The sequence below is a fragment of the Microplitis mediator genome, chromosome 8 (genome assembly GCF_029852145.1).
Source record: "Microplitis mediator isolate UGA2020A chromosome 8, iyMicMedi2.1, whole genome shotgun sequence".
NCBI classification, from domain to species: domain Eukaryota; kingdom Metazoa; phylum Arthropoda; class Insecta; order Hymenoptera; family Braconidae; genus Microplitis; species Microplitis mediator.
This window is the reverse complement of record NC_079976.1, coordinates 24,240,533-24,252,739: the sequence shown is the minus strand read 5'-3', so window position 1 is coordinate 24,252,739 and position 12,207 is coordinate 24,240,533. Positions and strand designations below refer to the sequence as shown.

Genomic DNA, 12,207 nt, shown 5'->3' with positions numbered 1-12,207 from the left:
CCGGGTTCGTAACAATCAATATCTGTATTTTAGTATCAAAGTAACTGATTACAATTTAAAAAAAAAAAATTTAAAACATTTCATAATCGAATTTCATCTCATTTTTCGTGTTATCCTTAAAAAAATTAAAAAAAATAACTTTATTAAAATCAAACCATCGATCAAAAGACATATCTTATTATAGGTTATGAATTAAATTTGACTTGTGATTACTACGGCGCTTCTAATTTTGCAAATGAACTCCGGATTAAAAATGTTTTTCTATCCGATTATAACTTCAATTGAGTACCACTGAGCTCTGGTAACGTGTACCGATGGAGGGGATAAAATGAGAGAGACAAGAGTGAGATAGACAGTGTAATATGACACGTCTTGAGCAGATCTGGCGCAAGATATGCCCAAGCATCTGCAGATAGATTCTGGTGCAAGATATGCTCAAGTTAACTGTATCAATACATCTTGAGCAAGATATATTCAAGAATCTTGTACAATTCTTGAAGTATAACATAACACAAAGTTTTTAAACAAGTCATGCACAAGGCTTGCAATATAAATCTGTGGACCAGTGTCTGCAGCAAGATACAGAGTCATATAAAGACATAGACAACTAGTGGATTTGAGACCAGGCTTTACGCAAGACTTTCACAAGATCAACTTCTGTACGACATCTTGAGCAAGCCTATGTAGAATCTATCAAAAGATTCTTGAGAAATGTGCCTTGACCAGCGACTTGTACTGGAAATTGTTACATGGGATTTTATCAAACGACTAGGTGGGTAATGATCTACATGAATATTGGTTCCATAGTGAAATGAAAATATAAATGCGTGGATTGTTATTTCGTTACAACTTTAGATATTTATAAACTAAATTTTCATATCTTCATCGCTAGGATCGAATAATGCACTCCGATCTAAAGTTTTAATACTCGAATAACTTTATATTTAATGGAAATAGCTGTTTATGAGAAACGTAATTATTTAAATAAACAATTTATTCAGGTATTAATAATTAAACATAACAAATTATTGACATAAGTATAATTTACAATGAAAAATCCACAATTCAAAAGCTTTAAAAAAATTTACTATTTCGATCTGCATATAATTTGGAATATTATTTAACCTTTTAAGTATAAGCTCGAGGGAGATTTACACTGGTACTATACACATTTTATTCGAAGAAACCGGTGATGGAACGCACCAACCTTGACAGCATTCATCGTCTGATTCACACTGAAATTTATTAAGAATAATTATATCTATACACATGTAATTCTATCGGAGAGGGTAGAGCAAAATGAGCACTTTCAAGAAAAAAAAATCACTTCTCTTCATTCTGAATACGTTCAGCACTCACTGACGCTCGTGCGTTTTCACCTACAACTCGTGCTAAAAACATTGTGCTTCCCGTATCAAGACTCACCTAGCCTACTAGTTTTGCAATGTCCCGGGAAAAAATGATCAGACCTGATCAGACATGAACAGGCATGAGTCTTCAGGTCTGATCAGACATGAAAAATTACCATGCCTGACCAGGCCTGATCAGGCATGTTCAGGTCTGATCAGGTATGTTCATGTCTGTTCATACCCATCCGGGTAAAAAAATATATATAAAAAATGGCCCTATATAATTATATATAATTATGTATAACTATATTCAATTATACATGTATATAATTATTGCTATAAAAATAAAAAAAATAAAAAATTCGGGCATGTGCAGGATTTGAACCGTGGACCTTGCGCTCGAAAGTGTAACTCGCTACCCACTGACCTAAGAGATTTAATTGAAAAGTAAGTTTCGTATGAACTTCAAGTAATAAAAATCTTATACGTGATAGATTCTTGGTCAACAAAATTTTAGATCTATGAGCAGACATGAACAGCCATGAACAGACATGAACATATATGACCAGGCATGAACAGGCATGGACAGGTATGATCAGGCCTGAGCGTATTTAACGCATCAGACATGAACAGGCATGAACAGACATGACCAGACATGGACAGGTATGATCAGGCAGGAGCGTATTTAACGTTTCAGACATGACCAGGCATGAACAGGCATGGACAGGTATGAACAGGCATGATCAGGCCTGAGCGTATTTAACGCTTTAGACATGAACAGGCATGAACAGACATGACCAGACATGGACAGGTATGATCAGGCATGAGCGTATTTGACGCTTCAGACATGACCAGGCATGAACAGGCATGGACAGGTATGAACAGGCATGATCAGACCTGACTGTATTTAACGCTTCAGACATGAACAGGCATGAACAGACATGACCAGACATGGACAGGTATGATCAGGCATGAGCGTATTTGACGCTTCAGACATGACCACGCATGAACAGGCATGGGCAGGTATGAACAGGCATGATCAGACCTGACTGTATTTAACGCTTCAGACATGCACAGGCATGATCAGGCCTGAGTGTATTCAACGCTTCAGACATGAACAGACATGAACAGGCATGAACAGACATGACCAGGCATGGACAGGTATGATCAGGCATGAGTGTATTCAACGCTTCAGACATGAACAGACATGAACAGGCATGGACAGGTATGATCAGGCCTGATCATGTCTAATTTCAGGCCTAATCATACATGAACAGGCATGATCAGGTCTAATTTCAGGCCTGATCATACATGAACAGGCATGGTCAGGTCTGATCATTTTTTCCCGGGCTTTTATTTCAACCCCATAAAAAGAGTAATAAGAATACCTGCTGATGTTCTAATTTGAAAACAGCAAAAAAATGAACGGTTGGCAAATTTTTTTAGCCTGTAGATTTCTATCGATTATAGTTAACAAAATATATGTACAGGAAGTGCATGTAAACATCATATTTCCGAATTAAGAGACTAATGTCTAAATCTACTTTAGTTATTGGGCTATCGCCAGTCAGCATCCAAAATTTGAGTGAATATTTATTTCAGGCGTAAGCCTTATAAGAAAGTAGCCTTATTTAAATATACGTGCCCGGCTGAGTTGCGGTTCATGAGAGTATAGTAGTCTTCTCAATTTTTATACTTACTGGTGTAACTGGAAGTTTACATTCAGTATAAACAGTAGCAATAAATGCCATTAAAACCAACAGAATTAAATACTTGGACATTTTGCAGTCTGCAATACAATAAATTCATATGATGCTATTAAATAACACCGGCACACAAAAAAAAATAAGTTTTCTGTACTTTTGACGGGACCGATTTATTCCCATGTATATTGACCCGCTGAATCCGAATCCGAGGTCCGTTTAACCCGTACAACCTCAGATTTTTAGAAAACTTTAAAAAACCTCAAAAATACACAAAAATCGACCGTTTTTTAAATTTATAAATTTTTTTAACCCTAACTAAGCATGATTTTTATGTATTTCGGTCCTTCACATACTAACCTGAAGTTTATTTAAAACATTAGCCATTTAAAGTTTGAGTAAATTCCAAAAAACCCCAAAAAATTGCAAAAAAGCAAAAAAATTCTTAGTGTTGTGATGAAAAAAATTTTTTGAAGCATATTAAAATTTTTTTATGTTTTAGGCCAAACTATTTTTTATATATATATCACAGATCGAACAATATGATTTCTTTTATTTATTTCGATTTAAAAAATGATTTTTGTTATACCAAATTTTATTTTTTTCGATTTTTTGGGAATTTTTGCCATTTATTTAAAATTTTAGAGATGTCTGAGCCATGGATGTTCGAGAATTATATGTGACAGATAAACATACATGAAAATAATTATTTATTTAGCCCTATAAAATTTTTTTCATCACAATACTAAGAATTCTTTTGCTTTTTTGCTATTTTTTGGGGTTTTTTGGAATTTACTTAGACTTTAAATGGCTAATGTTTTAAATAAACTTCAGGTTAGTATGTGGAGGACCGAAATACATAAAAATCATGCTTAGTTAGGGTTAAAAAAATTTATAAATTTAAAAAACGGTCGATTTTTGTGTATTTTTGAGGTTTTTTAAAGTTTTCTAAAAATCTGAGGGTGTACGGGTTAAACGGACCTCGAATTCGGAATCAGCGGGTCAAAATACATGGGAATAAATCGGTCCCGTCAAAAGTACAGAGAACTTATTTTTTTTTGTGTGCCGGTGTAATATTTATCAGTGTTAAATTAGTTTATACATTAAGAACTGATTAATATAAATGATTTACTTACGTATCGCTGTGATTGGAAGCTCAAAGTTTATTTAGTTCTATCAATTCTAATGTTTTGTATCAGAATTTATATACTTGTCAACTGATAACTAAACGAATACGTGGACGCTTATTTACAAAACACAAACTTGATTGTCCTTGTGTAGTTGTTTAGTGTCAACATAATTCTAATTCATTAAATATTACTCAAACGATCAAGATTCTTGTTGATAAATAATTTATCATTATCTGCAGATAACTTATACACCTATCACATCTGTGACCTCTCAAACATTTTTACGGTCACATTCTCTTTTAATTATAAAACAAAACTAATAATTTAATGCAAAGTTATATTTGTTGTGAACAAGTGTTTTACATTTTCAACACGGAAAGAAAATTATGGAAACTGTTCCCATAATTTTGTGAAATTTTTACCTATATCATCATAGGAATTACAACGAAATCTCAAAAGTTTCTCTAATTGAACTCTACCGAAATAATCGGTAGCCGTTACCGACTAATTTGGTAGCTATTACCAATTTTTTTGGTATCAGTTACGTACCAACCACACACTCACACACACGCGCGCTCGTACACAGGGGAACACACACGCGCACATGCGCACCACGGACACACTAGCACTCACATACATTCGATGTTAACAATGGTCGTAATAAATAATTAAACTCTATTAATGCAGATAAATTTTAAAAAATAATGATAACATGGATACAATTAATTTGATAAAGACAAGTTAGATTTATTTGCTTATCTCAGGTCAAGTTGATTTTACCGCAATTCACCCGAGAATTCAACTGGCGATGATTCTATTTTTTTTTTTACAACACCGAGTGCTGGGTCTTTATTTTCTATGGGATTTCTATGGGATTTCTCTGGGATTTCCAGAGAATTCAACTGGCGATAATTCTATTTTTTTTTTACAACACCGAGTGCTGGGTCTATATTTTCTACGAGATTTCTCTGGGATTTTCTATGACAGCAACAAGTTTTTGTTTTCTGTCAATTTTCTATGGATTTTCTATCGATTTTCTATGACAGCAACAAGTTTTTGTTTTCTGTCAATTTTCTATGGGTTTTCTATCGATTTTCTATGACAGCAACAAGTTTTTGTTTTATATCAATTTTCTATGAGTTTTTTATGGATTTTCTATGACAGCAACAAGTTCTTGTTTTCTATCAATTTTCTATGAGGTTTCTATCGATTTTCTATGACAGCAACAAGTTTTTATTTAATATCAATTTTCTATGAGTTTTCTATCGATAATTCTATTTTTTTTTACAACACCGAGTGCTGGGTCTATATTTTCTATGGGATTTCTATGGGATTTCTCTGGGATTTCCAGAGAATCCAACTGGCGATAATTCTATTTTTTTTTACAACACCGAGTGCTCGGTCTATATTTTCTATGGGATTTCTATGGGATTTCTCTGGGATTTCCAGAGAATTTTACTGGCCATGATTCTATTTTTTTCTTACAACACCGAGTTCTGGGTCTATATTTTCTATGGGATTTCTATGGGATGTCTCTGGGATTTCCAAAGAATTCAACTGGCGATAATTCTATTTTTTGAAGAGCTCGAAAATGTATCTACGACTAAATTTTCGAGCTTGTGATGGTGGAGTGACCCAGTGAACCCAGAACAGAGGACACCTGTGATTATTATTTATAAACTATTATTATTACTATTTTCTTATACCTATGACTTAATACTACTTATTCACTAATTATTATTTTCATATCTACTGGACTATCGGTTACACTTAAAACTAGTAGGCTTAAAAACTAGGACTAAAATTCTAAATATTATGTTCCTTTGTTTAAACAAATTAATTACTACTGTACTTATACTACTCTATTATCTATTTACTTAAAAACTATTACTTATGTTTCTATTTAATATGACTTATACTTTTGTATATAATACTTTCTTTTTTTTCTTTTCTTTCATTAATATAAACATTATTATTTTTCCTTAACAATGAGTTATTATTATTATTTACACTTATAAGGCTGTGCTTTTAAAATCTAAGTCGAATGAATATACCGAGATATAAAATTATATGGATGTACGGTATAAGTATGTGAATGCGCGACCGAGCGAAAATTATTCTAAGTCCTGAGCACCAAAATCAAAGGAAATAAAATAAAAACGCTTATATAGGTTTCGAATAAAACGTTTAAAAGTTTTAAGAGATTGAAAGAATTATAAAATGAACAGAAATACGAGAAATATTGGTGAAATTAAAATAAACTCTAGTATTTCAATCGTTCATTCTTTCATTTTCTATCCGTCCGCCCGGATTATCGTCGCTCACACGGCTAAGTTCTCGGGACTTAGTATTTACTTAACATCTTAAACGAATTCTTTTCTTTTAAATTCAATTTTACATACGATAAAATTAATTTCTCTCGATTTCCTTTGACTTTTTAACTCGGGACTTAGAAAATATTTTACAACAGTAGACTCTCGATGTCAACAACAGAGGGCGAGGGAATTTATTCCCGTTCACCTCTACAACGGGTAGATATAGAGATAAAACCGCGCATTTAAGCCCGTAGAGGCAACTTAGTCTCCCGAGAGGTTGTCAAGGAAGGCCATTCCAGTCAACCAAGAAGGAAGTCACTTACCAGGAGTCCGACCGGGCCAGGTAAGCGAAATCTATTTCTCTCGAGGAGGTTTTAAGGGACCCCACTCCAAGGCCTTCTGCCAAGGGGTGGTAGGTGAAACTATCCGCGTAGGTGGGGGTTTGTTGGAGGCCATCCACTTACCCTCTGGGACGGGACTTCGTGTAGGGCCGACGGGGTAGTCGACCAGACTCCCCTGAAGCACCCGGGGAGGGGTAGTACCGCGTGGTAGACCGCGAATCTTTTGAGTATGTGTGTGACCGTGTAACCGTGTAAACCGTGTATAGATTGTTTAATTAGCAATAAACCGTGTAAATTGTTGAATAAACAACAAGCCGTAATTTTATAATATTGAAACCGCGTTTAATTATTAATATTAATTATTGTAAGAGGTAGTAGAAAAGGGCTGGAAGCCATTGTAATTATTAAATAATAAATCCTAGTTTCTTATTTCTTTTCTAAATCTGTGTTTTCTTTCTTTTAAAAAAAAGAGTTTCTTTTGTTTAGTTAAAGTAAAGTTTTGTTGACTTGATTAATTAGCACTGTCTATAAATTAAAAACCCCTTTTGAACCCTGGACTCCGGCGAGCTAAACCAAGCAAAAAGGGGTAGTTGGATAATTTATACAGTCTGATTTAAGAGATTAACCATTACTTCTTTTGATTGATTAAATCGTTCATACTTTTTACTCACTAATTTTCTTTCAATATATATTTTCTGTTTCGTCTAACTTCTGACTTTCTGGTGACATACAAAACTGATTTGACGTTTTTCTGTGATACTAATTAATTAATTACTCTTCGACTATTTTATAATTAAAACCCAATTATACCCGTTACAAGCTCAAGGAGCTCAAAACCAGCGGGAAGTTTTAGGGCTGGCCCGCAGGGTCAACCGATAGACAGATTTTTTTAACTAAGTTCTTTCTGACGGATGTATTTTTGGCTTCTGGGTCGATACGATTGTGAATGTTTACTGAGATAATTTTTAAATCATCAATGAATTATTTATAGTTTTGACACGTTTTCTTAATCTTGTTCTATTGTTTAATAATTCCCTTGTGTTATTTCACAGATATGCTATGAAGAATGAAGTAAGCGGTTGATTGCGAGAAACTTACTTTTACATTTTATAAAATATTTTGTTGCATCTAAATGAAAATAATTAATATTTTCCCAGTTATTGGAACCTGATACATTTCCATGTCAAAATAATCCATATAGGAATCCAGCATAGATCCCGATATAGATTCTCACATGGTTTCCTACATTGTAAAAAATCCGGAGTGAATTGGGAGTGAAATAAAATCCGAAATCACGAACGGAAAGTTATTTAAATAATGACAACTGAGTGGCTCTACCCAAAAATTTTTATAAAAACCAATTAAAAGTGCCAGAATTTGTATCAAAACCATGAGATTTTTGTCAATTTCTGTGCGATTTACGTAATTGTAATTGCAGTCAAGTGAAAATTCGGAAAGAAGTATCCAAATAATAGCATTGTGTAAAGAAATATCTTATGAAAAAGACTTCTAAAATCGAAATATCGTCTTAACAAAATGGAGAAATTATGAAGAATATTTGCATAAAAAAAAGGATCTTGGCGCAAAAAACTTTTATTCGTCTCAAGAAAATTTTTAACTTTAATTTGTAGTTTAAAATATTTCTTGAACTGAGGAATCCTCTCTTTCTGTGTGATTTTTGTACACGGAAAGAAAATTATGGCAGCGGTTCCCATAATTTTGTGAAATTTTTTCCTATACCATCATAGGAATTACGACCATAAATTATGGGAGCGGTTCCTATAATTATAGGAATGTTTCCCATAATTATAGGAATAGTTCCTATAATTATGGGAATGATACCCATAACACTATAGGAATGGTTCCTATAATTTATAGGAATAATTTCAATAATATTATGGGAATCATTCCTATAATTTATGGGAATCATTCCTATAATTTATGGGAATGGTTTCTATAATTTATAGGAACCATTCCCATAAATTATAGGAACCATTCCTATAATATTATGGGAATGGTTCCTATAATAGTATGGGAACTATTCCCATAATATTATGGCAATGATTCCCATAATGCAATTGGAATGGTTCGTATACCATTATGGGAATAGTTCCCATACTATTATAGGAAATATTCCTATAATATTATGGGAATGGTTCCCATATTATCATGAAAAAATTAATTTAAAGAAGTGTGGTAATCACTTCTACAATACACAGAAATATTATTAAACATAAAAACAAAAATTCAAACATTGAGAAAAAAAATCGTATTCGGCAAAAAAACATTAAAATTTTTAACAAGAATTTTTTGTCAGCACAAAACATTCAAGAAAATTCAAATTTTGGGAAATTTCTACACTATTATGCAAAAAAAAAATTTTATGATATTATAGGGATGGTTCCCATAACATTATGGGAATAGTTCCCATAATATTATAGGAATAGTTCCTATACCAATATGGGAACCATTTCCATAATGGTATGGGAACTATTCTCATACTATTATGGGGATGGTTCCCATAATATATGGGAACCATTCCTATAGTAGTATGGGTACTATTCCCATACCATTATGGGAACCATTCCCACAATGCATAGGAAAACTTCCCATAATTTTCTTTCCGTGTAGCTGTATCAATAAGAAAATAATTATTTCTCAAAAATCAATTGAATGACTCATTGTGAACAATAAAAGAAAAAAAACTTATTTTGTCATCATTAATTTTTTTTATTTTTTAAAAAAATACAAATTTATATGCGTTTTACTTAAATCAATGGTCTATTACTGATAAATATTTGAAGAAGCAATCAAAATTAATTACAAAAAGAGCACAAAGAGAGCTGTAAAAATATTTTAAGAGAACAAAAATATACGACGTCACGAGATATTATTGAACTACTGGTTATTGCATTACGATAAATTGCTCTCGACACATCGGTAATAAAACGGGGGATTCCTTATGAGCGCTTTCTTGCGTTGGAGTTCCCACTCCCCACTATTACTCGCTGTATTTCCTTGTGTCTAAGCATGTTAAAAGTAATTCCCCGACTGTAAATTAAATGATTGATGTAGAGTATATAAACTATTCATTCGGATGGTTCAATCACAGTTCTTCAACTTCTTCTAAAAACGTTTGAAAGTCTTCACATATTTTATAATAACGGTAAATATATAGATTTCAAGATGAAAACTACTTTTATTTGGCTGGCCACTACTTTGGCAATCGTCTCAAGTGAACCTGGGATTCATAATAAGGATGGTCATCAACCCGCTCCATACATAGTAAGTAATAAATTCACGATTACCGAAAAAACTACTGCGATTAATACTTTGAATCACCTCTAATACTTATAACACAATAATGATATTTCAATTATAGAATCGTCCTAAATTCCCATCGAACCCTCCACGCTATAGTCGCTCGGCTGATCCTCAAGGATCTATTGTCTTTCAACACACAAAGCCTTTGGATGGACCGGAACGTCGTCCTAGTTGGAATTTAGACTACCAGCATAACATCTATGAAGGCAAAAATGGCCAAATAAGTGCTGCAGGAGGTGCGCTAAAGCTTCCCGGAAGAGATGTTCAACCTCACGTTGGCATCCAAGGAACCTGGAGATTCCGTCGTTCCCCAGAACCTCAAGGATCTATTGTCTTTCAACACACGAAGCCTTTGAGTGGACCGGAACGTCGTCCTAGTTGGAATTTAGACTACCAGCATAACATCTACGAAGGTAAAAATGGCCAAATAAGTGCTGCAGGAGGTGCGCTAAAGCTTCCCGGAAGAGATGTTCAGCCTCATGTTGGTATCCAAGGATCATGGAGATTCCGTCGATCACCTGAACCTCAAGGATCTATTGTCTTTCAACACACGAAGCCTTTGGATGGACCGGAACGTCGTCCGAGTTGGAATTTAGACTATCAGCATAATATCTATGAAGGCAAAAATGGTCAAATTAGTGCTGCAGGTGGTGCGCTAAAACTTCCCGGAAGAGATGTTCAACCTCACGTTGGCATCCAAGGAACCTGGAGATTCCGTCGATCCCCAGAACCTCAAGGATCTATTGTCTTTCAACACACGAAGCCTTTGGATGGACCGGAACGTCGTCCGAGTTGGAATTTAGACTATCAGCATAATATCTATGAAGGCAAAAATGGTCAAATTAGTGCTGGAGGGGGTGCTTTGAAGCTTCCTGGAAGAGATGTTCAACCTCACGTTGGTATCCAAGGAACATGGCGGTTCTAATTATAACGACACACGGTTACTTGTCTCAGTATCACAGTCATAATATCACACGATAAAACATCACTTGCCAAATTATCATACGTCTAATTGTCACCCTAGAATAGATATTTCATTGTTCAACATAAATCTGTGTATCGAAGATTGATATGTGCACGATCTTGTGAAATTCGGACGCATAATATTCTGGTCTATAATTTTCTTAAGCGATATTTCGGCATTGAGATAGTTTGTTTGTGTGTTAGTATGACTGTGATACCCAGTCCTGACACTTGAAATACTCATTAACCAGTATTTTTTAGTATCCCGGTTTGAAAGCTCGAATTCAATCGCATGAAAATCCAAAACTTTCGATTGATTTTCATTACATTTTCTATAAGAATGAATCAGAGATTTCTTTTTCATGAGAGTGATTTAGAACTTTTTCTCGCCTCCGGGCGGAAAGCGTCAACTTTTGTCCCGCTGTGCTAAACGAAGTTGCCGCTATCCGCCTCCGTTGAGGAGAAAACTATTATACACTCATTGGGTAGTAAATATATAAGAAAGCCTCAGAATACATGTTTGTTGACCTTGGCTTCGTCTTGGTCAAAGATTTCATGTGATCTGAGACATTTCTTACTGTACTGCCCTAGGTGTCTAATATATTATTAAGCAGGGATATCATTAAGTTCTTATAATTATTATATTATAAACTGTAAATTATTCACCGAATGTTTACTGTATGTCTGAATTACTACTGAGATTTAAATAAATTATACAGTTAAAACTGAACTATCACTTACTAATTTTTCTTTTCAATTAAGTGTTTATATATTATGTCCCACCACCAACACTTTATATTTTTTTCCTGTACCCGCACTGTTTCTTCCATTTTATGAATACCGCTATGAGGTTTATTATAATGATATCTTGCCTTAGAAACGAATCTCAAAGAAATGTTATCAATAAGATTTTTTCTGAGGTCTACACTGTAAAAAAAATCGGTCTGTCAGTTGACCCTGCGGGCCAGCCCCAAAACTTCCCGCTGTTTTCGAGCTCGTTGAGCTCGAAAACACTATTGTGAATACATTTTCGAGCTCTACGAGCTCGCAAATACTTTTGTATGCCATTGTTTTATAAAAAA

General features: G+C 34.1%; 1 protein-coding gene and 1 long non-coding RNA gene across 2 annotated transcripts; one reads left to right on the top strand and one right to left on the bottom strand.

Annotated features, from left to right (window-relative positions):
- Positions 1-976: 976 nt before the first annotated feature.
- Positions 977-4,350, bottom strand: LOC130673397 (uncharacterized). The gene is made up of 3 exons (XR_008990876.1): positions 4,189-4,350; positions 3,050-3,138; positions 977-1,235 (listed from the first exon to the last, which is right to left on the bottom strand). It is a non-coding gene; the product is annotated as an uncharacterized LOC130673397 (long non-coding RNA).
- Positions 4,351-9,268: 4,918 nt separating this feature from the next.
- On the top strand, positions 9,269-11,855 carry LOC130673396 (uncharacterized). The gene is made up of 2 exons (XM_057478385.1): positions 9,269-10,123; positions 10,221-11,855. Exons 1-2 carry the CDS (start codon positions 10,025-10,027, stop codon positions 11,085-11,087), a joined length of 966 nt encoding a protein of 321 aa, XP_057334368.1. The 5' UTR covers positions 9,269-10,024; the 3' UTR covers positions 11,088-11,855.
- The last annotated feature ends 352 nt before the right edge of the window (positions 11,856-12,207 follow it).

Coding starts and splice junctions, on each gene's coding strand:
- LOC130673396 (XM_057478385.1), top strand. CDS start 10,025: ATGAAAACTACTTTTATTTGGCTGGCCACTACTTTGGCAATCGTCTCA. Junction 10,124..10,220: donor ATCAACCCGCTCCATACATA/GTAAGTAATAAA, acceptor TTTCAATTATAG/AATCGTCCTAAATTCCCATC.